The 27,622-nt window shown below is 32.7% G+C and overlaps 3 protein-coding genes across 9 annotated transcripts in view; 2 read left to right on the top strand and 1 right to left on the bottom strand.

The window, feature by feature from the left end:
• The window catches only part of wde (Fibronectin-III type domain-containing protein windei), a 25,045-nt gene extending 23,561 nt beyond the window's left edge, over nucleotides 1-1,484 (top strand). For all 4 annotated transcript variants that reach the window (XM_018541951.1, XM_018541950.1, XM_018541952.1 and 1 more), the window contains 6 exons: nucleotides 73-171; nucleotides 264-318; nucleotides 485-558; nucleotides 630-729; nucleotides 1,116-1,285; nucleotides 1,388-1,484. In XM_018541951.1, the coding sequence (XP_018397453.1) occupies nucleotides 73-171; nucleotides 264-318; nucleotides 485-558; nucleotides 630-729; nucleotides 1,116-1,285; nucleotides 1,388-1,483 (594 nt within the window). In that variant the 3' untranslated portion in view covers nucleotide 1,484. The remainder of the gene's footprint in view (nucleotides 1-72; nucleotides 172-263; nucleotides 319-484; nucleotides 559-629; nucleotides 730-1,115; nucleotides 1,286-1,387) is intronic.
• A 5,072-nt stretch (nucleotides 1,485-6,556) lies between these two features.
• On the top strand, nucleotides 6,557-9,318 carry LOC108775427 (probable E3 ubiquitin-protein ligase RNF144A). Of its 3 annotated transcripts, none has more exons than XM_018541787.1 (5): nucleotides 6,557-6,825; nucleotides 7,085-7,987; nucleotides 8,075-8,237; nucleotides 8,347-8,669; nucleotides 8,796-9,318. In XM_018541787.1, the coding sequence occupies exons 2-5, from the start codon at nucleotides 7,298-7,300 to the stop codon at nucleotides 9,030-9,032; spliced, it is 1,413 nt and encodes a 470-aa protein (XP_018397289.1). In that variant the 5' UTR covers nucleotides 6,557-6,825; nucleotides 7,085-7,297; the 3' UTR covers nucleotides 9,033-9,318. The 3 variants fall into 3 exon arrangements, with proteins under 3 accessions (XP_018397289.1, XP_018397290.1, XP_018397288.1); XM_018541788.1 differs by having other exon boundaries at nucleotides 7,080-7,987; XM_018541786.1 differs by having other exon boundaries at nucleotides 6,557-7,987.
• Nucleotides 9,319-13,056: 3,738 nt separating this feature from the next.
• Nucleotides 13,057-25,872, bottom strand: crc (bZIP transcription factor crc). 2 transcript variants are annotated; one of them, XM_018541941.1, is made up of 3 exons: nucleotides 25,752-25,872; nucleotides 22,711-23,025; nucleotides 13,057-14,869 (listed from the first exon to the last, which is right to left on the bottom strand). In XM_018541941.1, exons 2-3 carry the CDS (start codon nucleotides 22,931-22,933, stop codon nucleotides 13,977-13,979), a joined length of 1,116 nt encoding a protein of 371 aa, XP_018397443.1. In that variant the 5' UTR covers nucleotides 22,934-23,025; nucleotides 25,752-25,872; the 3' UTR covers nucleotides 13,057-13,976. The 2 variants fall into 2 exon arrangements, with proteins under 2 accessions (XP_018397443.1, XP_018397444.1); XM_018541942.1 differs by lacking the exons at nucleotides 22,711-23,025; nucleotides 25,752-25,872 and adding an exon at nucleotides 19,330-19,631.
• Nucleotides 25,873-27,622: the final 1,750 nt, after the last annotated feature.

Raw genomic sequence — 27,622 nt, 5'->3', positions numbered from 1 at the left:
TAATATATATACACACACACACACACACACACACACATATGTATATATAGTTATATTATTTACTTTTTTTAGAATAATGTAAATCCACCCAGACTGGCGTATGTAATGCAAAGTGGCACGGGTACACCAAGACAGGTATTGATAGCGTCGAACCCTAATCAACAAGTACAGGTTGGTAGCAACAATCTCTTCATCATTTTTGCTAAGAATGAGAATGTTATTGTAATGTTTTTATATAAGTAAAAAATTTAAATATCTTTTAGATACGTCCAGTGAACACACCTAATAGACCATCGTTTTCAACTGTTACTTACAAGGGTAATTAAATTATTTTAAAAGAAACGTATTTTACTAAAATTTTGTTCTAACATTATAAAGTTATATTTTAGAAGGAATTGCAATGGAAAATGGTTACAAAAAATGACAGTGATGTTTTGTTGCAATATTTTACATTATGTTATTTACTTCATTGTCTTGTTGATAGGTATATCAACGATTACGAATGGTACTGTTCGCTTAGTAACCACGCCAGTTCTGCCAAATGTACAGATAAATAAGGTGAATATCAAAGTAATATACTATTACAATAATTGTTCAGTGATTATTATTTTAGGACTGTTTTATTTCAGCATCCTGCACCCCTGCCAGACATTCCAAATTACGCACCGACGCCTGGCTGGAAACTTCCACCGCCTGCACCATCGTTAAAGATTTCAAAAGTGTCAAATGGTAAATTATGAATGTTTCTGTTTTGCACAAATATTAATACAAATTCATTACTTATGAGACTTTCACGAGTATTTTCTTTAGAAATATCAAAGAGTTTGCGTATTATGATCCGTATCATGATCCATTGTTAGTACCATTATTTCTTGGACATTGCCATTCACTTCATCAAATCGAAAAATATACTAATATTGAACTGCTCCTTCGGAGGACTCTTTTTATATAAACTCTATTGAAGGGAAGGGAATACTGGTATTAGCAATGGATTACAATGCAACAATAATCCACAAACTCTTTGATAAAAAAAACTTCCGAATTCAAATTTAACTTTTACACTGCAAAATTTTTAATAATATTAATTTTTATTACATCTCAATTTCGCATCATAGGGATAGTTCTATCATGGAACATGAGTCTATCGGATAAATATGCGGATATCGCCAGTTATCAATTGTATGCGTATCAGGAAGTCGCTGGTGTGAATCCTAATACGTCATTATGGAAGAAAGTTGGGGATGTGCGTGCACTGCCACTGCCCATGGCATGTACTTTGACTCAGGTAAATTAGAGCAACAAATTTATCAACAAGATAGAACGAATGTCTTGCAAATTTCTTAATTAACATTTACAACACTATCAGAACAATATTCTCTTGTTACAGTTTTCCGAGGGTAATAATTATTATTTTGCCGTCAGAGCGGTCGATACACATTCTAGAAAAGGACAGTATAGTATACCTGGCAATATCTCTTTGTAGAGGAGCAACATCAAGTTTTTAAATATCCTAATTCTTTCTGTTTCTCCTTTATTTTTGTACTTCTGTGTTCAATGCATAAAATTGTGATAAAAATAGTTTGTAGATAATATCTCATAATATCACAGTATGAATTTGATTTGATGATTTAGCTAATGTTTATATTTCGGATTATGGAATCCAAATGTAACAACTATTCTCATATTGCACTCATAAATGCTTCCAATCGCACATACATAATTTGTATATATAATCCCCAATTTGGAATATCTTGTTTCTTTTTTATTCATTTCTTTTAACAGGTGAATTTTCATACATTCTTTTGGGGCATAGTATTGATTTTACAACAATTGTACAATAATTTATTAATATTTTTACGATAAATTAATGAAATTATTTGAATGTTTTTTCTTTCTAGTTTTTATTGCTCATGACAACAACCTGTCACAGTGCATAATATAGAAAATTCTAGTCAAAAATCTTCATATAATTAAAACATGTTTTAATTAAAATGTTATTTGTGAAGACTGGTTTTAGAGGAAATGCATTATTATTTGAACTCAATTGAAGGTTCTCTAACGCAACAATGCTTGATTGTTTGCACTGAGTATTACTGAATGCTAAACAAAAGATAGTAATAATGAAGATAGCGACCAATAGACATAACAATTATAGAATAAAATGGAGAATGTTTTAAATATCTTTAATTATTGCTCGATCTAATATTATTTCATCATTGGATAATGTATTATTTATAATATTGTTAGATGAAACATATGTATATATGTTTATTATTTATGTATTATTCATCGTTAACATTTTAATAACATTATTAATTCATCCAATTCCAATGTTTCTTATTAAAATAGATCTATTAAAATTATAGATTTTAATTAAAAATAGATTCTAATTAAAATAGACCTATTTGTAATAAAGAAAAGTTATACATGCAATTGTGTAATACAAGGTCTGATAAGAGTAAAAATAATTTATTAAAAATTCAAAAAAACGATGTGAAACTTGATAATTTTACTTTGACGTCTGACTAAAAAGCTAGCTACGCATAAATTACATTAAATTACACTAAATTTATTAAATTATGTAATTTATGCGTAGCTAGCTTTTTAGTCAGATGTCAAAGTAAAATTATATCAAGTTTCTCATCGTTTCTTTGAATTTTTAATTTTTTACTAATTTGACTCTTATCAGTCCTTGTATTACACAATTATCAATTTTATATTAAGAGTTCTATTATTGAATTATTATTTTTATGTGTGTAATACCATGTAATGACCAAAGCATTCTCCATTAATTTGTACGAAAATTATGTTGCTATTGTCGTTTTTCACTCGACACTCACTGCGAACAGTTAAGTGACATGGTACATCTTCGGGTTTTAAAGCTATTATTATAATAATGCAAGATAGGAAAACTTATACGTTTGCCATGCTTTTTTTTTTTTAAACAGACATTAATTAAATTATTATTTAATTTGTGTGGAGTGTTTCTCAATCTGGTTTCCAAAAATATTTTCTAGCACATGATTATTATTTATTATTTTGGATCTGATCATCTAATTTGCTCAAATTTTTGTACAACCAAATTCGGATGTATTTATAGGACTAACGTACTTTGTAGCAAAATCTCTTATGAGCGATAAATGCATTATTTCAGTCGCTCGTATGTAAATATGAACATGTATGCATACATATGCATACATATCACACATCGTCATTTATGCGTAAACATAAGTGTATTTGCGATAAAATACTGATTCAACTTAAATTAATAAACTTCATTTACTCGTATGATAAGATATATCGTTAAATTAATCATCCCTTTTGTATTCATATACAGTATAAACAATCAAGTTTTCAATTAATTAAACTTACGATAGTTCTGATATTATTTTCTATTCGTCATATATTATTATCCATATGATCGTTCTTTCAATCTAAGCATATATTTACGTTAAACACATTTCTATCTGCATATTTTATAAATATAAGAGCTAGGCCGAGAAAAAATATCGGGCGCTCCACCGATGCCGGGACTTGAACAGAGATGTCAAGTCGATATTAACAAGCAACCGTCTCGCGAAATAGAAACAATATAATTATGTGCATTATTTTTAGAATTTTATCAGTAAGTTTATGATGCTGAAATATTTTATTTCTTAGCAAAACGGAGATCACCTATGATGTAAAGTAGTATTTGAATCACAAAGAATTAAACAGAATATTATTCTAAATGAAGATGTGAGAAATTATGTAAGAATAATTATAAACTATTGAACTTACATTCTTTATTTTTTATTATATAAGTAAAAGCGTATTTTTCACTTGTTTCAATAGCTCTATTAAACTACGTGTTTCCCCTGCCTGTATAGAGATTCACTTTACGTACCTTTTACGACCATTTACTCACTGTCATGGGAGGAAAGGTTAGCTTCCGTCTATTTTTACAAGTGTTTTGAAGTGATCTTGCGTCTTAAGTTTATCCAAATTGTCTTTATTGGAAAATGCTACGAAGCATTAACGTATTATTTCACTTCTAACGTCTTGATTCCAATATGGCCGCGGCGACTACTCCCAAGATTCAACACCTATAAAATGTATTTCTATGTATATTTCTTTTAAATATGAAATAATTAATCAAATAATTATATTTTAAATGATAATCGACAAAGTACCAAATCTTTTTTGCCTTAAGTTTTATCAAGTTATTTCTGATAAAATTTTAACGTTGACCGTATAAATATGCATATCATGTTAAGTTTTTGAGAAAATCTCACAATTAAAGTTGCTAAAACAGGCGTTTTTAATACTTTTGCATTAATTACATATCTTTCGATACAGAGATTTACTGAAAACGACTTACAGAATATCAAGGTATTGGACAATATAATTAAATTAAATTTCAAGAATTCCAACGACCTTTTAGATGATCCAGGGCCACAGTCTCTTCTGTCTCTTTGTAAGTTACACCTGATTCATAACATTTTCAAATATTATTAGATTGATACAGAAACAAACCGAAGAATTGAAGTTTTATGAACTTTATTATCTACAACAATTAAAAAATATTAAAAATCGTATTCTCTGTAAGGGAGCGTTAGTATTGGCCATAATCGTGTATAGTGTAATCTGTTAATAGCACCGACGAGATATTATTAAAGCGATGCTCGGCCCTGGGCAGATTTTCGTGATTTTCAATGGGGCCCGGGGGACGCGGGGATAATTGAAGAACGATGACATTATCGACAATTAATAAAAAAAATTTGCGATCATTAATATATAACTATTTCAATAATACATTATTAAATTCATCATTTTTTTATACTATAAAAAAAATATTAAAAAAATCTGTAATTTCATACTTTTTCCAGCTTTGGATACAATATACACCAGGCACAGGTATATTAGCTCGGATATTTTAATCGTGGAGAAGGAATTTTTATTCTGTGAAACTATTACGAAGAAATTAGACAGAAACGAAAACGTCAAAAACGCTTGTTTTTGACGTTTTCGTCGATAATACAGGCGGGTCCAGCTTCGCCTTAAGTTTTAAACATATATCTACGAAACTAATAAATTATGAAACTAGTACCGTAATATTAGTTTATTATTCTTATTCACTTAAATTTTAATTATTACGCGACTTTCATAAGCTCCGAACGTCTTTTAATATGACATTTTCGGTCCGATCGGATTTGCACTAACCTGGGTTGAATTAATGATGTTTTGTGCTTTCCTATTGGTAGAATATGTAATGTCAACTAATAGCAAAGCATTTTCCAACCCAACTTGATGCAAACCCGGTTGAGCCAAAATCGCTAATAGTATCTTGTCGGTGTTATAAGAATTGATCAATCACATTTGAATATTTTTCTCACATTTTACTTTATTGGTCATTCTTATGTATGTACAATCATTTAATAACTACGCTTTTATAGTTGCGTAGAATTAGGCGTAAGGGTAGATTCACACCTTGTCGGAAAAGCGGAAGAGTAGTAGCCAATCAGAACTCGCGCTGGTAGTACAAACTAACAGAAAGTCGACTACTAGCGCGAGTTTTGATTAGCTGCTCTTTCGCTTTTCCATCAAGGTGTGAGCTTTAAGAATTGACTAATCACAGTCGACGAATATTCTCTTCTTACAGTCAAATGAGAGGAGAATATTTGGATGTGATTGGTCAATTTTTACTAATGATAGCATACAATTATGGCCAGTATAAACGTTCCCTTAAGCCTGTTCTCTAATAAGGTCTCAAGGTGTAAGCAATAAGAAATTAACTAACCGTAGTCGATTATTTTTGTCATATTTAATTGTGATTGGCCAATTTCTTACAGCTTACGTATTGCGACTCTATTGTGTAACAGGCTTAAGTGTCAATCGTGAATAAAATTAATTAGCTTGGAGCAGAGATTACATGAACACAAATGTTAAGTATCTTGAATTAGGTTATTTAGATACTTTTAATATGAAAGAATAGTTATATAATTATAGAAATTTTATACATCTATTCGTGCATGCGATATATTGCTGTAGTGCGTAATGATATGTCAAAAACACAAATCATATGTGTGTAAGTCCTATTGAATCGGTAATACAAGTAAATAACAATGTAATTTTTACATTGATAATTCTTATTACAATATAATTTTATAAATATAGAATTAAATTAGTTTTAGTTATTCTCTTATTACAATTAAGTCTCTTAAAATAAAAGAATGTGGCGGGTAACTCGACTAGCTATATATAGCAGCGAGTAGCTGCGGGGGTAACGTTGTAACAATGTTAAAAGAAAAACGGTTGCACTAATCGCGAGGGTGGCTCATTACATCCTTAATCATGACCGATCGCGGCGAGAAGGGAAAACGAATGAGGAAGCGGGAGCGGAAGAGTATACTATCTGGTTATAACTATATCGCGGCTCGGATAATTTATGAACGCGCGCCCGCGCTCGCGCGCATGCGGGCCTGGCATGCGGGTGTGCGTGCCGTCATGCACAGCGCATGCACATTGGTGTGCAGTGGTGCACACACGGTGCACCCTGCACGGTAGTGTACGCGACGGTGAAGGTGAGAATTGGTGAGAATGCGTGAGAATGTGACGAAGACCGTGGGCGCGCTAACACAGGCGACTGCGGACCACGACGGAGTGGGACGCGTTTCGTATACCGTGGACACACAGTGAAAGCGACGGCGACGGCGACGGTGACGGATCATTAGCAACGACCGTTGGCGGAGGAAAGAAGCGCTGCGGTTACGACGAGTGCGGTAGCGCGACCATCATCGCGTCGTTGCGTTTCGGACGCACGGATCACGGTTATCACGTTGCTCGGTACGTTTATTGCCAGGCAGAGCGCATTTACTCCGATTTTACTCGCCTTTACGCTGACGACTACCTCGCAAGCGCGCGCTATCTCTCTCTTTCTCTCTCTCTCTCTCTCTCTTTCTCTTTTTTTCCTATCTGTCTCCTATCTTGAGGCGCTGAGGACGATCAGCTGTTGTAGGTGTTCCGCGTATACGTCGTTAGTGAACCCCGCAGCGCGAACCGACACCGAATCTCGGAGTACTAAATGTAACATCAAACAGTGCAGGTGCGAAAAGCTGTTACGACACTCAGAAATGAGATGGTTCAACGACGGTGCTGTTTCAAAAGTCTGACGCGCTGCACGTAGAGTCTGTGCAGGAGGTGACGCTCGAACGGCGGAGATTATGACGACGAGCAGCGTGAGAGTCGATCGACATTCGCGCAGCTACACCACGGTAAACCGTGCGAGTCCGTCATGTACATATGATTATCCGGGTTCATGCGTTCCCTTACTATCAGCGGCGAGCGAACGACGACGACGGGCGCGGAAGGAAGCAGTCCCCCGGGCGGGGATCAGCGAACGCAGGCCTCCTCGTCGTCTGTAACTAGTAGTGACATCCAGGGGATGCCTAGCCTACACTCGCTCGTCTTACGACGAGCACCACTGATGGACATGGGTACCGCGACCAGTTCGGTCACGTCTGTCACTCCTCCCACTAAGTTAGCGACCAGCCAGAAGAAGATCGAGAAGAGCAAGCTCAGTGGTATCAGATTACCTCTGATACGTAAGGAGGCCAGCGTGGTGAATCTCTCTTTGACTGAGAGAACTGCGCCAGGTAGAGAAGCAGACGCGCCTCTCCTGCGTCCTGAGAGCAGCGCGAGTCTGGAGGCACGTGGAAGCAGTTGGATAAATCTGGCTCCTGGCGCGCTGAGGAAATGCGAGACCGCTGTAGGACTGAGTACCTCTGCACTTGAGGGAAGACCCATAAATCGCAGCAGAGTGTGCTCTCGCTGCTCCAGCCTGTTGTCCTTGGCGTCCAGCTCGCGTTATAGCCTAGTGGCTGGCAATTTTGTTCCTGCAGGCTCACAGCAGACAATTGGACGGATATTTTGTAAATTGTGTCTTGTTGACACTTCTCTCTCCAAAACATTTAAAATCGAGGGATGTGGTTGTTCCTATTGTAAAGATGTAAGTCTTAAGTTTTTTTGGATCATTGTTTATTTAGGAAGGATGTGTATTAAAGAGATACTTATTTTGTTTTCTGATGACTTTTAGTGCATGCGTGCCTATGTAGAATTTGAGATTGAGGAAGGCGCGTACGAGATTAGTTGTCCTGATGCTCAGTGTGATCATGGCGCTATATTATCTTTGAAGGAGATATCAAGTCTTGTCAATACTGACCTTGTGGAGAAGCATTGCAAGTTTCGTTTAAATAGAGGTAGGTAATGTGGATTCTGTCTCTATTCAGTTAAATGTAAAAGTGTAATCGTTCACACAAGATGATCGACATCATTCTAAACACTTTCATAATATAATTTTATATGCAGATGTGTCGATGGATAAAGGACGTGCATGGTGTCCACGAGCGGGTTGTGAAACAATATGTTCGATAAATGGCAACAGTGGAAGCGGCACTCCTTTAGGTCCTGTTCACTGTCCCAACTGCTCCACAGATTTCTGTTCAATATGTCGCGAGCCTTGGCACAGCGGACCTTGTTCAGATCTTCCGTTAGGAATACCATTTGGTAGCGATCACATTAAATGTTGTCCTATGTGTTCTGTGCCGATAGAAAAAGACGAAGGTTGTGCTCAAATGATGTGCAAAAGATGTAAACATGTGTTTTGCTGGTACTGCTTAGCATCCTTAGACGTGAGTATTCAAAGCGGTAAAGAAAGTATGCGGTTATAACGTTCCAAACCTTTAAATCGTTGTTACTTTATACATGAGAATGCTTGGCATAAGACGCAAATTGATTTTTAAATTATTGATGCGTAGGATGACTTTCTGTTGCGACACTACGACAAGGGACCATGTAAGAATAAATTGGGCCACTCACGTGCATCCGTGATATGGCATCGAACGCAAGTGATCGGGATCTTCGCTGGTTTTGGCCTACTTCTACTTGTCGCATCGCCCTTACTATTATTAGCGGCACCTTGCATCGTATGCTGTAAATGCCGTGTTTGCGGCTCTTCCAGACTCGAACAAGAGGAAGGCGACACGACAATATAGGACCTTCCAAACTTTTTAATAGATTCTTGCTTAATTGTTTTTTTGAACTAAAATATAAGCACTCTTCCTAGGCTTCCATACATGGGAGACAATATAATTGGCAACTTATATAGATATACATTGCATTTTTTGTTAAGTTTATGTTTTATTTTTGTCCGCCTTACTAGAAGGTACATAATACAAAAGGGCAAGAATGTATATCTCAGTTAAGAGAGCAGAGACAGAGCATATTGTGTGATTAATAATACTTATATTTATGTTTTATTTAGATATTGTTTGGACAGAATAAGAGATGCACTTTGTATAGTTATAAATTTGTTCTTCTGATATACATTTATTTTTATAGTTTTTTATATAGTCACTTAATAAGTTTTATATGATGATTACTTTTATAAAAAAAAAAGATTATTTTTTGTGATGACTTGTCATTAATTATGTGATTTAAGCAAATCTAATAGTTTATAAATACTCATAACAAATACATGAACATTCCAGAAATTTATTTACGTATATTTCGGATTTGTTAGATTTTTATACTGCCGTGCAAAGCATGCTATAACCGAACGTTGTGAAAATATTTGTGTTGTAAATTATAATATTATTGTGTATTTGCTATTATTTATCAGAATGAGAGCTTATTTTTTTTATTGCCCTTGTAAAACGGTGGTAACAAAACACCGATCAATCATTTGATTCTTCTTGATTTTTACTTTATGTAACATAACTAAATTATAATTTACACCTTAAAATATTACAGTGTGTGTATATCTATATGTGTGCCCGCATCGAATTACCGTGTAAGGCTCAAATCTACATTTGTATAGTGAAACGAATGATCATGTGAAATATTAGTTTGCACAATATTCTATTTTTGTTATTTTAATTTGTGGGTGCTTTTATGTTTGGTGATTTAATCGGATGTATATTACATGTACATTAATTTAGAACTATAAAAGAGCATAGTGAGTAAAAATAGCTATTACATACAAGAGGATCTATCTCATGTGATTATGCATTTTATCATTGAAATCGAGAGAATGTTGTTAATATGTATTTAACACGTTATCATTATCGATCGATGCGTGAGCTGTGCAGTTAACGTTTGACATTAAGAATTTATAACTCAATTTGTGCCATGTGATTGCGAGACTCTCCTGAAATTACTTCCGGGAGCTCGAAATCCGCGACGAAGTAAATTCGCATCGAAACGTGTTAATTACATTTATAATAATTATCTATTATAACTGAAATTTAGATTATTGGAGGTCACAAATATATATAATCAATTTTGGACAATAGTTATATGTTATCTTCAAGAAAAAACACAAACAGATTCTCAACGCAAAAAATAATCGATACAAATATCAAGGAAACGACAGAAAAAATATATATATATATACATATATGTGATTACGTAATAATAAATATATGTGGTATTTTGTATATATAGTAAAATGTGAATGCTTAAGTGACAAAATATGAGTAAACGTTAAGTTTGGACAACAAAATTTGCATTTCTCGCAAATACGGTACAGAGAATTCAGAGAATGATTGCGTTACGTATAAGTTTCTGTGTAGATGACTTTTATTATTTTACGTCAGAAAAATTGTTAAAATATCTCACATTTGTTGTATTATTAATATCGCATGTAAATACGAAAATACACTCGTTCGTGTACGTGTGTATACAATTATGCATTTGAGTGTGTGTGCACTCGTGTTAAAAAAAAAAATAATAAAAATTCAATGAACTAGAAGTAAACACTGTGCACTCTCTGTGTTTATCTCTTTCAACTCCTTTATTGTTTTTGTCCGAACGTTTCTTTTGTTTTTCTATTATATTAATATTGGATTGGAGACATTACAGTAGCTGGCGGCCAGAGGAACTTCCAAAAAATCGCCTTAGTAGGCGCGGATGTGATTGTAAGAAAGAAAAAAAACAACATTCGTTAAATATTAATGAGATATGTATATACGTACAGCATCTCGTACAAAATGGAGAAAGAAATTGCTCAAGGTCGACCAATCGATATCGATGACGTCAAAACCGAGAAATGCAGTATAAATTATTTCTACAACTCGCGCCTAGCGTGCGAGATTTTAACTGATAAAAAGGACGATAGCTCCTGTTTGCTCAGCAGCCGTTACGTTTTGACCTAAAAAAAATTCAACCGTGCTTAGTCCCAGTTTTTTATCTCCTTACGAATTGTATTTTTGTATCGATGGTAAATGCCAGTATACCGTAATGTTATGAACGTGAAACTGTCCCGTTAATTTAACAGACCTCTCGAATCTGCGGAGTCAAGGAGGGAGAGAAGCTACCGAACTCTTACCGTTTTTACTTTTCCCCACTATGACATTATTTGTACAGGGCCGCCCGTCAAGAAAGGCTCACGAGAAAATCTTCTTGGGTGCTTCAGAAGAGGGGCGAAAATGTTAGTACATAATTAGGTATATTATGTGCTAAATCTAATAGAAAAAGATGAAAATGTATAAATCTAATTGTAAGTAAACCCGTTGACAAGATCTTTTCTTTAGCCGCGCTTCTTCTATTCAAATTAGATAAGTATGTTTGGAGGGCCAGAGAGAAAGCTAAAAAGTATGAGAAAATGCTATAAGAAATTTATAAATGATAAATAACAAGGAAATAAAAAGAAACATCGATTTAAGGCCTTACACTGCTTTCTACTCTTTAAAAAGCTACTTTTTAGACATTTTTCTGTAAAAAGGATTCGGTAAATTAAAAATCTATAAAGAGGTATTCATTATATATACATGTATTGAAGTATACAACTTTTTTTTTCTTAGAAAATGACAGCACTGCAATTAATTGAAATAGCTTGGTTTTCAGTGAACAATTGGGATATAACAAAATTGGCTACGTTTAGCTTAGTAGAGAAAGCAGTTTTATAAATGTTGTAAAATTCTTTGTTGTGATTGGTCTTGTTCTGATTGTTACTCATGTTGGATATAAATGTATAAACCAATCATAATAAATCGTATAAAAATGTTAATATAACAGTTTTTAACTTAATCAAAAAATCATTACGTACTTCTTTAGATAATTAAAGGTTTTTTGCAAATTTCAAGTAAATCGATTAAAAATTGTAAAAGTTACGATATACCTCGATTTAAATATTTTGAAAAAAACGAATTTAAAATTTTTTATGTGGATATGCACTTCAAAGAATCAGCTTGTAACTTTGTATAAGATACTTCGAATTTTTCATTTCAACTAATAGAGTTATATATTTTTACATATATAACAAGTATTTAAACAAAAAAAAATCGATTCTTTTTTAAATTTCAAAGTGATTTAAGACTTAAAGTGAAAAAAGCGATTTTGAGGGGAGGAATGGAGGACATCAGCTGATACTCCTCCACTTCTAGAGTTGTATACATATAATTAAGCCTGTTTTATTAGTCTTTAGACTGCCGGCAAATTTTCATAGAAATAAAAATTTTTTTTTTTTTAAATTCGTCTATAAATAAAGTTATTTCGGTCAAGAATGATAACAGGAAGATAGGTGGCCACTAAAGTGGCCACGCCGGCAGTCTAAAGGTTAAATAGTATAATAATGCAAACAATCGTTTAAAAAACTTGATGCATTATTTTTGGGACTAAAATTTGAAAAAAATTCTAATTCTTAGATTTTTTAATAAGAATATTGGTACATTTTTCAAGTAGATTTAACTTCGTCAAAAATTTAATCTATGAATATTTATTCATGAGCCAAGATTCGTCTAATAAGAAACTCTTGTTTTTGTATTATATCAAGAAACACATACTTGGTTATTGCACTACATAACTTTTTGCATTTTGATAAAAAATTTCTTTATTAAAGAATGATAAAGGATCAATATTACATGTCGGAAACATCAATGTTTTCACATTAAATAAACATATCGTCAATAGCATAGAGAATGTTAATAGAATAGAATTTTCCAGAGTTTTGTTCGGATTAAAAAAAGATCGACCTGTAAGCATAGATCACTAATGAGAAAATAACATTTGTACAACTTGTTTAATTGAACCCATTTATTTTGTTTGCTACATAACTTGCCGTATGAAAGTATAGCTATGCAATAAAGAATAAAAATTAATCGGAATGAAAAGATTCGCATCTGAGAGGTGCGATAGATAAGTGGTGGAATGTGCATGAGCGAGCTGATTAGAACTTTTTTCTTATTTCTGCTGATTAGAACTTCAAAATAGTAGCACTCTCGACAATTTCCACACACATTATCTAACGCACCGCGTCTCCCAACGTTGATGGAATTCCGTTCTTAGGATGTACACTTTATTCTAAAAGATATATCTGTAGATTTTCTGCAAAACGCTGCGGATAAGTTATTACGTATACATGTAAAATACTTGTTAAGAAAATCACACAAATTGATAACATGAAACAATAGTGAATACTATTATAAATATTAGTACAATTATAAAACACAGTTAGTGACAGAAAAATAATTATCTAAAAATAAAATTAACAAATATAAGGAAGATCGAGGCAGCATGAATCACGGAGCATCATAGATCATCGATTATTTAGGATAATCTAGTACTTAGATTAAATATAATTGATATTATATGATTGTTACATGCCTTTAAATAAACTGTAAAAAAGAGGATGAGAAAAATGTCTGATGTTTCACTGGTGTTAAGACTAGATTCTAGACCTCGAATCCATATTAGTAAGTAAACGTCTCGCCGCGAAGTCATAAATACAGCCAGGAGGAACTCTTTCTGACCTCCTCATATAGTGATATCTTGCAATATTTAATTTTTTATTTATATAAAGAAAATAAGAAAAAAATTATATCTAAAAATACTTTTGAGAGTTTAAACTTTTGTTGCTGCAATCTTCCTTATACCTAAATAAAAAATAAAACTATTAGAAGATTATGTCGTACGGCGGTAAGGATTTTGAACGAATGCGATTATTCAAGAACACCCTTGGCTTTAAACACATCCCTCATAAATCCCTTCAGATATTTTATCTCCTGTTGCAAGTTCTTCATCTTTTCTTTTAACTCCTCGTTGTGCTCCATCAATTCACGTTCTTCTCCTTGTATCTCCTTGATCTCTTGTTTCTTCTTTTGTCTATAACGCGTGGCAGCGTTCTTATTTTGTTCTTTTTTCCGCACCTTCTTGTCCTCAAGAGACGATCGAGAATACGGCTTATGGCGATGTTTCGAAGAATCGTGAACTGTTTGCTTCAGGCTAGTTCTCTTCTCGGTTTCGAGACTCCAATCAGGATCGTCAATGGAATCATCGGTCGAACTGCTATTGGAGCTGCATGGGCTTATGGGAGACGGTATATCCTTGGTGTGCGAGCGAACGTATTCGTCCACCACTGCTAACTCGTTCGCAACATCCCCGCCAAGCGGACTTAGCGAGTCTATGTTGTCAGTATTCCACTGACGCGATATATTGCTCACGTATAGTGATTGCTCTGTTGGAATTATGTTATATATCGGTTGATTGTTGGTAAACGATTGCATAGGCTGCAGAGTGACTAGCAGCTGTGTGTCCACATTGACCGATTTATGCGGGGGTGATTGTGGAGGAGTAAGCGTTGAACTGGTTGGCGGAACGATCTGATGACAAGCTTCAACGTCACCTAAAACAGTTTCGAATTCCTGCAAGAGAGTTTGTGTGTTATCATGTTGTTGTTCTTGCTGCTGCTGTTGCGGCAATGTCTTTGTTACAATCGGATAGACAACGGAGGTGTAAACTGGCGACAGCGGTGATTTATTTTGATTTTCAGAAAGAGATATTTGTTCAAATATGGGCAGGTCTATCTTTTCCTCCAACCAATCTGAGAAGGGTTCTGAAATCAAACAGACGATCTTGATTAGAATGACAGTTGTTTGCGCACTTTGGCTTTAACATGGCTCTCTGCGGAATAAAGCCCGAAACACAAGCAATTGGAAAGCAACTAAGAATAATAAATTTCAACCTATCAGAAAATCGTATATACCAGAATACACGGTTCTGATATAGATTGAAATCTGTTTATTCTTTGTTCCTATTGCTTGTACTTTTCATTTGTGTACAGTAGTGTGCCCGATGAATACATAAATTTGTAACTGGGCTATAAATTGTATTTATTCAAAATGTTTACGTTAAAAAAATGTAATCATATATTTATTCAAAATTTTGAGTTTTTAAAAATATTTATTCATAAAAAACTATGATTGTTTAACCAGTACTCATATTTATTCATAATATTCAAGCAAAATATAAACTGATAAAGAAAGCTCCGATGTGTAATTATTAACCCTTAACTATAACCAAAACTTCGATAATTTTAAGTAAGAATAAATGAATTTTATTTATTTTTGTCATTGTAATATTCAGATTTGATGAGAGAAAAACTTAGAAATTTAAAAAAATACTTTTGAGAGCAATACATTTTTTATTTATAAGTATCTAAGTGATATGACATATTTTACATAATTCTCAAATGAAGTTTTGAGATAATATATAGTTTTTATTTGAGATAACGTATTACTTTTATCTTCAATTTATTTAGTTATATACCGTGTTATGTCATTAATCTGCCAGCTGGCATCACTAATAGAGGATCACTCTGTTGCTTTCATTTTTTTTATAGATTTCTGTTTTCTTTTGCAGGCTTGCAAGCTATACAAACAATACAGAGTAAAAGTAAATATGAAAACACAAAAATATTCGTAATCATATTTAAAAAATATTCAATCAAATATAATGAAAAAGTATTTATTCGTTTCTTGATGAATAAAAAAGAAGTGTATTCGAATAGATATTTACATTCATTTTTATTCATTTATTCGAATATTATGTGTATTTATCGGACACACTAGTGTACAGTAGATTAATTCGTTAGAATTCCTTAAGTAAGAATTTGAATAATTTTTGATTAACTCAAAAACTTTAATCATATACATCAAGTTCATTACTAAGAACTTGCATTGTACTATTAGAAAGATTTTCCTATATTTTACAGATTTCTTCCACTTTTTAGATTTTCCTTATTACAGTAATGCTTATACATTTATTATAGTAATAATATTTATAAATTTTATTGAATTAAATACATGCGCTGAAATTGGTGGACATTATTCAAACTTACTAAGGAATTCTGTAGTCCGCATGCAAAATTCTCTAGATAGCGATACGCGCGGCCGATGGCGCCGTAAATCGACAAAACGCGCCTATCTTATTTCTAATTGACATTGCATATCAGTTCGCGCGCCACACTCGTGATGCATTTATTCGTTTGCAAATGAATCACACACTGGTGATATTATATTTCCTAGTATGTGTGCATTGTTATTGGATAACGCGAGACGCAATAATATGTCTCTGGAAATATCGTATGGCCGGCAAATATTCTGCGATGTCTATGAATGATCGATCCTCGTATTTCCTATAACGTTAAAACTGTTTACTACCTATTATGTTCTGGAAATTACGTTATCCATCTTTCATGTTTTATCAGTGGTATCGAATATCGAATTTTCTTCCTCATTCTTTAGTGTAAGAAACGCTTATAGTGCTCAGGAAAGAGACTAATATGTAAGTGTGTCCTGAAAAGTAACATGTTACCCGACAATACTCTTCTTATATATAAATTCGATAAAAAATTTCAAGCTGATAGTTAACAAGTACTTGCAACGTGCGCGAACAATAAATAGGTGTGGCGCATTAATATAATTTCATGGACATTAAGTAGGAAAACAAGTTCCTCATTTGCAATCTCATTTATAATGAGATCAATCGCTTGACTACAGCGACCATTTTTTTTTATTTCGCATGCAAAGCAATGTTTTTGAAAAAAATACATTTTTTAAAGATCATTACTAGTGACTGCACGTGCAATGGTTAGCCTTATAGAACTTGGACAAGCGCTTCAAAATACTCTTATCTTTCTTGAAGGTTTCGCCTTTTCAAGGACATAGCCAATCAAGGACCTACAGTACATAAGAAGTGAATAATTTTCGCACTCTACGACAGCCGTGACCTATTTTATGAAACTTTGATCAGTAGCTATTGGATGTTATCTTCATTTAAATACAAGAGGGCAGGAGGTTAGATAAGACAATTTCTGTACTCGGATGACGTTAAGTGTTAGAAGTGCACAAAGAACTTTCAGGAAAATAGAGATACGTGGCGAGTGCAGTTAAAATGTCATCAAATTTAAAAATGCTACTGTACGTATACGTATCGTATTTTTAAATAAGATAATGTTTTAACTGCACTTGCATATCCATCTTCTTAAAAGTTCTCATATATCTCGAGTTCATTACCATAACTTTTGTTTCTTAAGAATGGATCGACATCGAATGTAATATCTTAAAGATATGAATTAATTTTTTTTACACAGAACATGCATCTACTTTATGATCTCTATTATACTTTTATGAAAATGTAACGAACAAGATAATTGACTTGATAATGTGTTAGAAGAATGTAAACAAGTGAGGTTGATGTAAATTTGAATTTCAGCAATGTTTAAAGGTGCTTCCTTATCAAACATATTGGCAAAAATCTTTCTAAAATTTGTGTACTTAATGTTTACATTACATTATGTACATGTGCGATTTAACGTATCATTTTTTCTTTCTAAACTGTTGAAAATTTGAGCTGCAAATTTGAAGTTTCGTTTGCAGTGACACGAAAAGTCACACGTGCGTTAAATGTTTCTCTCTCGGAAACGAATAACATTAAAGTGTCTACTTAAACCTCGGAAAAAATGATTTGTTCAAATTTTTAGAAAAATTCGTTATATATAAGTTTAATATAAATTTATTATGTAAACTTTTGATTTTTTTTTCTACTCATAATTGTAGAGAAAAAAAATTAAGAACTACTCAAGAGTTTTGAAGAACTTTACTTCCAATGCAACACTTTTTCTAAAGAGTATTAGAGATAAAGATAAATATATTCAAAATATATTTCACGAACATAAAATATACAGCCCATAAAAACATCTTAAATGTCTGTTTATTGAAAAAAAAAAACAGACATGTCATGAGTTGATCAAACTGTTAACATGTATTGTAAAATACAAGCAAATACCTTGAAGAAACAATTAAAAAATATATATATTTCGGTTCTTTATAAAGTTTTCGAACTTTCTTAATAGTAGAACAAAAGTAAATACTTCGAGTATAAAATTCATCTAACGCAGGGGCAAAATATTTTATCCGTATACAAATGAATTGCTCATTATTAAAAAAGTGCACAATTTCAATCAATCTTTTTGGAGAACAAGAAATAGTCTACATATTCAAAAGAAAACTACAATCCTGTGAAATCATAATTATATTTGAGAACTTTGGAAAGATAGAAATAAGCATGCCTAGTATGTGTGTAATGCATGTAGGCTTTGCATTTATGCCTATTTCCACCAATAGTAATTTAAAGCCTGAGTCATAATTAAAAAGCACAGGCAATAGGAATAGAAAAAAAATCTGTAAAAAACGTTTATTGTGATATGCATGGTTTCTAATAGAAAAGCAAAAGTAATAAGAAAATCTGTTATTTTTTATTGCTTGTGCTTTTCAATTATATCTTAGGCTTTATTTCAATCTCGGTTCAATTAACTCTTCAATCTTTTCTAATTTTAAGAATTAGAAAAGAGAGATGAAGAGTAAGTTGAATCACGATTAAAATTAATGTACACTATATTGGTAGAAATGAGCATTAGTGATACAAGTCGGCATAAATTGTTTCATTTTTCTCAACATTCCTCTTAAGCAATAAAGAACAATACTAAATATATTTTAAAGACAAATTAAAGAATCTAGAAAACATCTTTTAAAAAGCGAGTACCGAGCCTTAAAATTACAGAGTTTCTACGGACACTTCTCGTGTTTATTTATAAAATAAAAAATATATATCTATAGATCAATAACAAGTCAGTATTTATTTTATATTTCGAGTATTTTCCCACTACATTTTTAAATTCCACAACACAAAGAACATTTAAACGTTGTTTTAATACAACAAAAAATGTATGTTTTGGAATTTATATATTTTAATTACTGAACAATTTATACTACTTTTTACATTCCACTGCGAATTAAAGAACGGAATGTACCATACAATAGTTGTATATAACAGTAATGATAAAACTAATACAGTACCAATATGTCTACATGTACAATGTGACCAGATAACATATTTCTATTCCCTACCTCGCCTAGATAATAAATTCTGTATTATGCCTCGACTTGAAGCAATTCGGAGCATTCGACAAGTGGGGACAAACAGAATAAAGGGGGAGGGGAAAAGGAAACCTACCACTGTAACATAAGGCAGCCATGGTAATTGTGTGTGGTTTGGTGTTTCCCTTGTTAAAGATACGGGAGGAGAGAGATCAGGTGGGAGTGTATATCTGGTGTAGCTGGTTGGGAAGGGCCGGTGGTTCCAATACGATCGTTCCTTCAGTAGCGCCGACGTAGCGTGCCGCAGCTCGTACGAAGACGTAGAAGAACGTGCGATCCTCCCACGTGTAATCACGACAGATCGGCCGATATTCAGCGTCTTTTCACAAGTTTCTGGGAGTTGACGATGATCTCTCGGTTCCACGTGTACCGATATGCGAACTGCATGCTATTATATAACATTAGCACACTCCACCATCGAGACGACGAATCGTTTTCACGGATCAACTTTAATGATGCCAGTCTCGTAGGATTACCGGCGCCAAGCCACCGTTCTTTTCAGGGCACCCGCGTGCGGTTGTGCCCATGCATCAACAAACAAATGTGTCGCTGCTGTAAATCTCCGTCGAATCAGTAGGACGGGCTGAATATCGTCGCCGGATTTTAGATATTTTCACAGATGTTTCGCTGTAATTCGTTCCGCGCTTCTCCCGGACGACGATGCTCGATGTGTTCGGCGAATTCGCTTGGTATATCTTGTTACTCCTGTACTCTGTCAATGCTCTGAGATTTCAATGGTCTTACTGTTTCCAAAATACGACGCAAGGTGGTATTTTATGCAGCCACGTGTTTGCGTTAACGAGCGTCCGGTGTCACGTCCGGCGATTTCACAGTTCGTTCGTATCACTCGTGCGGGTCGTTCACTTCCTTGGCGATGTTACGAGATACGTATTACGAAGAGCGTATTACGAAAACCTGTGTTCTGTTCTCCGTGGAATTTTCCGGCGATTCGCGCGGGAAAACTGATAAGAGATTTCACGCGTGAGCGGGGAAAAGATGTTTTCGTCGAGATCGATAAGCGGCAGTCACGATATCAGAAAATGATGTGCGTAAGACACTGATAAAGAGATCCAAGATGTTACGGACTCCGTAGACGGTTAATTAAGCACTGATACAGCGCGACGATTCGTCGAATGGCGATCGTGCAAATTGGACTTCGGTGGCCTGTATACTGGCGAGAAACCGCTCCTGCTTATCTTTGGACTTTCCCCTCTGTCGCCCCTACTCCCTCCTCTCAATCTCGCCACTGACACCGCCATCACCCCCCTATCATCGTCTATAAAACCAAAGCCATTCGCGTAGAGGTTAACCAGTTTGTCCCACTCTCTTTTACAAGAAAAAAAAGGAGAGGAGCGCGTGAGAGCGACGAAGAGCGCGGAAAAGAGAAAAAGAGTAGACGGTACCAGAACGGTGCCAGTGGAAAAGAATGAAAGCGATAGGGGGATACGAAATCGAACGAAAATACCAGTTTTCACTTTTTTTTTTTTTTGCGCAGTATGGAAAAATGCGAAAAGTAGGCGATTCTTAAGTTAATGCGCATTCACGCGCGTCTCGTGTCCTTTACCATGGCTCGCCGCTCGATTATATTTGCGCACGCGGATATTGCGAAATATCACTCGAAAGCATAAAGCAGTTTTTTTTTTGTATCTCGCTTCTCTGGAATATCGAGAACACTGGTATCCCTAGAGGGGTCTCGAGGTTCGTGACGCTGTGCTACGCGGTGGTTCTCTATTGAATCGCTTATTTATAACAATGTCATTTAAAATGCGGGCGATACGACTATTGAGATTTTTTACCATCCAGATACGATAATGTGTGAAAATTGTATGATTTGTAATTGTATGAATAAGCAGGATCTCTGTGAATTAACTCCGGACATAAACTTTTTTTCCCTAGAGCAAGTATAACGCGCTATGATTATGTTAAAGATTATGCAGATAAGCTCCATTTAGAACATGATCATAAAACTAATCGTTAGTAATCATGCAATTAATTATATCATAACATTTAAATGATTAAATGTTATGACAAATGTCATAGATTTTTAAAAAATTACAGAATAAATTTCTCACGAACTTCCTTTTAATTATAATACTCCTATTAATGGACTTTCGTTTAGTGGGTTATACTTTTCACGAAATATAATATCCGTATCAATGTTTGTGATAACAAAAGCCAAAAAAAGTTGCCAGAAATATAAATCTGGTTCATTAATAATGCTACTTCAAAATATTAAGCAACGTGTTTAAACGGAATCTTCCAGAGATTTGACAACAAACCAGGATGGATATCTTTAGCTGAATATCGTATTCTTGATAAGTTAAATTCAATAATAAATTTTCTCTGTAATTAAATTGGAGATTAAATTCCAGCAAGTTTTTTTACAATAAAAATTTAATACAATTTTTAATTACGGAAATATTTAATATTAAATTAACATTATTTACATAAAAATACATCTATACCTCTTGAAATAGTAATTTATTTTATTCAATAAAAATAAACTCCAGGTTTGATGACAATGAGTTATTAAAATATTATCAAAACTTAATTCACTAATGAAAAATTCAACGAAAATAACTGAGTTTAATATCAATGTTTTTAATTATTCAATGATATAATATATATCTTAATTATAAAATCATGTCGATCAAAAATCAGAACGACCCAAGATTAGAAGTTACAATTCTAAATTTATAATGTATTCTTGTATTTTATTACCGTATATTACAACATTCATATTTTTAATATCATTAAGAAAAAACTAATATTTATAACATTTAATTTCCTGCTTATCTTCATATGTACAATTATTGCTTCTACTTTACATTCTGATTTGTAATTCTGACTTGACTTTTCTTGTTCTTAGATAAGAGCTTACATAGATAAGACTATATTCATAAAAGATTTTTAAAATTATGTTTTTGTATGTTAAGCATATTTTAAAATAACAAAATTTTACATATGTATATTCGTAGACAGATACTGAAAATTATATATGATATGTATATGTATATGTTTATTTACTTCATGTAAAAAACGTTTATTTATTTCATGTAAAATTCTAATATCATTGAATATAACATTGAATATTTTGGTCGCTCGTTGCAAAATGAATATTTATCACTGATATAAACCGTGTTATCACAATTTAAATAATTATATATTTATATATATTTTATAGTAAATTAAATAAATTCGATTGAACGCACTAATGCACGCTGATACATATAAAACATTTTTTTTTGATATTTCAAATAATTTATGAGATATCATGAAAAAATCTAAAAACTGTCCATACCAAATAAAATTTTCTAAATTCGTCTATTTATGTGAATTATATGTATAAAATGTTACCTAAAAATCAGAATTTGATACTTCACAAGGTTCTTTTGTAAGTGTGTTCAATCGAATTCGCTATTAAATAGACAACAAGAAACAAAGACAACATATTTACCTTCTTTAATCCATTCGTCTAATTTTTCTAAAAGCTGTTTTGCTACTTGTGCACGGGAGGGATGGTCTTCATACATAACAGCTTCCACAGCATTGTTAGAAGCTTCTACAGACTGATCTTCGAATAAAGGCCAATCATCATCAATTTCTAAGGACGGTGTCCCACTGCGGGACACCGGCTCGTACTTCCATAGCAACATCTCCTGGTCCGGACTGAATGACATTCTCGATGCGAATCCAATCAAAGGATATTGAAGAATGATGAAAAGAAATTTTGGGCTTAGCAACGTAGCTAATAATGAACGCCATATTGGCACTGAAAAATAAAACAACAATTTTCATGTTAATGACAAATCAAAGAAACAAACAAATAGTAAGAATAAAAAAAGAATAAACAAACGTTTCTCTCGTTTATTTATGTTTAATATTTAACGAAAATATGAGAAAGAGAGTTTTAGTGCAGTCTAGTGTAGGAATAAAAAACAGACCTTAAATATAGTACTCAGAACACGCCAAACAAACTTATTTTCTACAGTTATACTTTTCAATAGTATTGTACAGAATTTAGAGAAAATCGGCACAACAAAGATGCTATCAGCGTCAGAGCTGTGTGACTCAGTGATGCAGACGAACGTCTAGGAATATGACCAGATTTCAGTTAAATCCTAGAGCACGTTTTTCTCGTGTTGTTTATTTCTTACAATATAGAGTTACATTTACATTATTTATATTCTTATAAAATAGAGAAATCTAAAAATAATTTTAAAACTCATAAGCAATTCTTTTTATTTTTTTTTCTCTGGAATAAGGTTTTTAAGATAACTATGAATGGAGTGTTGTGGCCACCTATTTAAAGGTTAAGTAAATATTTTCAACGCTAGAACTATGTATATCAAAATAACAAAAATAGGCAAAGGCAAAGAAGAGTCAAATACAAAATTCTATGTCTAGAGAAACTATTGCTTGTCTTAATATAATATTTAAAAACGTAATTTTGTATTCTTACTAGAAACATAAGGATGTTTCGCAAATGATCATCCAATCGCTTGACGAGCTCTTATGTTCCCTCTGAGAAAATACTCAACTTTCTTTGAACATGACCGTCTACAACTCCACTATCGTTTTAATTTTGTTAATTTTACTGCGTTTATTAATTTTTTTGAGGAGGGCCCAAATATGGAGCCGAAACGTCTTGTTTTTCTAGTTTTATTTTTTAATTTCGAATTTAATATATTCATACGAGCGTTTTAGAAATTAGTAGATAATATTTTATATATTTTTTTTTGACTCTGTAATTAAAGGTATTATGTTATGAATTTGCTGTCTAGAATTTTGTATTTGACTCTTATTTGCCTTTGCCTATTTTTGTCATTTAAATATTAAGAGTCCTGTATATTCTCTTCATTTTTATATCAAAATAACTGATTTTTACAAAAATTACTTAAATTTATAATAATGCATTTTACATGATTTTCTGTTATTTTTGTTGCAATATATAAATGATTAAATTAATCAATTTAATTTCCCATTCCATTCTTTTTTCAAAGATAAAATTGATTTTTCGATTGTTCTTTGTCTCTGTACAGGACAATACTAACAACGAGTCCTGATTTTTCATTATCTGGTTAACTTGTGATTAGACTTAACCTGATATTTATCTAATGAGCTTTATCTGTGACGATCTCATGGATGCCCAATGAAGTGAAACATTAGATTAAGCTTAACCACAAGTTGTTCTTATTAATATAATCTTAATCATAAGTAAACCAAATAATAAAAAAAACAGGTGTTGAGATCTGTTTTCTGTGACTAAACTAGTGTATACTTTTGTGTAAACCATTTATCATAAAATGAGAGAGAAGAAATAAAAAGTCATTTTACAAATTATGAGACACAAATATGTGCTTTTATTAATTTATTAAATTTGCTTAAAATTGCAATCAGGTAAAATTATATTGCAGTTTAAAAATATATTATTATAAATTAGAAAAAATTAACTATAATTATTTAATTTCTCAATAAAAGATTTTTCATGCATGAATACATATATGTATAAATATGTATGAACAAATATGCATAAATATTCATAAACATACAATATATAATTATATATGAAATATATCCATGCATGTTCACACATATTTCTTTTGTAAAATTATTTTTTAGTATACTAAAAATAATAATAACAATGAAAAGACAAAAAATCTTTTGCAGTTTGTTTTAGAAAAAATCAAATTAGGGAAAATGTAGAACTCATTCGAACTTAAAGAACTTTCTTTTGTCACACTTTAAATTATATCTATTTTATTTATATGGCATCACAAAATGTCCTAATATCTTTTCATACCATCTCATTCTTTCTCTCTCACAACTTCATGTTAATTTCTGACACCATGTATACAATCAATTTATATTATTCAATTACAAACAGACCTATACATATAGATACATTATATGCCCAAGTGGCAGAGATTAATCGCTTATAAATTGAATACTGAATAGAATGTAAATTTTGTTTTTATATATTCAATTAAAATTCTATATTTATATTTTAAATTAAAGAATATATTTTTTCACAATTTGAAAATTGAATTTACACTCGGATGATGGTCAGTGATGAAAATATAAGTTTCAAATAGGAAATCTCGGATGATTATTTCTCGCTTATCTCAGCGGAAGCTATTTTTTTCTATATGCAGATTACGCTGAGGAATCAACCAACTGAACTACTACACATCATGTATGAAGTATCATGACGCAATACAAGATTATTATCTGGCAACATCTTTCAGCAAGATTGGGCAATGTGCACAGATCGCGAATATTACGTTACATAATTAACGTAATGCGCGATTGAACAATGATATGTTGTTAAACGATTAGCGTGATATAGAAAAGCATGACCATCTTTCCATCGTGATATTTGACACGGACGACTATGACTCACAAGATGGCTAACGAGCCTCGTAGAACGCACACGAGATCCGAACCGTACGCGAAATATCTCAACGAGAGAGACAAAAACGATATTGTATTACTTACCGCATGATTACTTCGGGGCGTCGGCACACTTGCGTGTGCAAGTCTTTGTTAAACTACAGCATCATCTTACTCGTATTCTGGAACGTAGAGATAATCCAAACGTCTTCTTTACGAGCCTCATGGATGGGGAATATTGGGGAATGTGATGTGAGCATTGAGCAAGCGTGCCGTCAGTTTCCGTTAGGATTCGGGTTTCGATCGGGTCACGTGAGTTTCCCCCACGCTACCATGAACTACTCATCGTCCGCGTGTTGGTTCAGTTCTTGGTTATTTCCAGTATCGTATTAAGGCATATACTGAGAGGGTTTTAAAGTAACCCAGGGCAACAAATTTTGGGAAATTAGGAAAAATTTCACAACAGTTGCAAAGCTGCTTTTTCTGCTGAACGCAACCACACACACATTCTTTGCTTTAAAAATACAAATTATTTTCTGTATAAATTTTGTTTTTACGATAGAGAATTTGTTTTTAAAGCAGAAAATTTGTGTAATTGAAACAGAAAAAATACTTATTTTAATCTCACTTAAGTACATGTTCTCATGTCCCTCTATGCCATCCATGCGTGACAGATATTTTCTAAGATAAACTCAACAGTTAACAATATATAGTAGTAGTAGTTGTTCATATAGTCACTAGATTATAGATAATTAAGATGATTTATAGTAAAATGCAATTTATACTGAAGAAAAATTAAATTAATTGCTTTCTGTTTTTATTATTTTTGTAATAAAGTATATTTTTATTATCAAAAATATACTTATTATTTTATCAATTTGTTTGTATTTGTTGTATGCTTTTTACTGTTTGTATTTTAAATAAATAAATGATTTCTTCAAATTTTTGAGGAAATCAATATTTAAATTAATCTAATATAATTCCTAAAAAAATATATTTATCCATCGTGATATTATAAGCTAGGATAAATTTAAAGGAGCGCAGAAAATATATATCAGTCCTGCATATAAGCGTAAAATGGGTTAATACGGCTCTGACTGTTCCTGTGCATAACTTTACTTGGAAATGCTAGAGGCGATCTGGGTTAAATCCGGGTTAAAATTCCGGGTATAGAATGCTTATTTCGTGATAAATCATTTTTTGCCTGCTGGATGCATGATACACGTATGATCGTGAAAACATCGACACTTTATGTATGTATATGTACCATATATAGATACTATGATATATACATATATTATCAACGGTAGATATATTCGAATGCTTTTTTTTTATGAGTTTCGGAACGCGCTGATATGCACAGTGCCTACGCGCGGACTTTGATGATCTTGCATGGTCTTGCGCAACGAGTGGTAATATCGAAAATGCAATAACTTTAAATTTAATTCGGTTTCTCCTCATTATCAATTCAAAGTATTGTATTTTGATGATTAAATCATCAGTGTTAGTAATAAAGTTAGCGATTGCGGGTAAGGAATCTAATTATATAGTATCATAAATCGATCTGATCAAATATTCAACAAAATTTTTTTGAACATTTGCATTCTGCACATTTTTAAAAAAATATACCTATTATATTAGAGTAATGATAACTTCTCATTTTTCATATTTGGTGTGATAATCCAGTGTATACTTAGTGCCATACCTATATAATAGAACTCACACGTTGTTTAAAACAAATACCATTATGTTTTTGATGATTTTGACGTAAGAAAAAATGGGATAATTATGAATATTTAAAAAAAGTTGAATAGAGCCGGCGATTGTTTATCAATTATGGATGTCTTTAATCAAATGATATTGATTTTAAACTACAGCAATTAACATGTACACTGTTAACATAAACATAAAAAAATAATTAAATATAAAAATCGACTCTCGAAAATTTCAAATACAAAGAATAAATAGGCTAATGA

This window comes from Cyphomyrmex costatus, unplaced genomic scaffold, assembly GCF_001594065.2.
Source record: "Cyphomyrmex costatus isolate MS0001 unplaced genomic scaffold, Ccosl1.0 scaffold30, whole genome shotgun sequence".
NCBI classification, from domain to species: domain Eukaryota; kingdom Metazoa; phylum Arthropoda; class Insecta; order Hymenoptera; family Formicidae; genus Cyphomyrmex; species Cyphomyrmex costatus.
The sequence above is the reverse complement of the archived record's forward strand: the minus strand, read 5'-3'. Positions and strand labels throughout refer to the sequence as shown.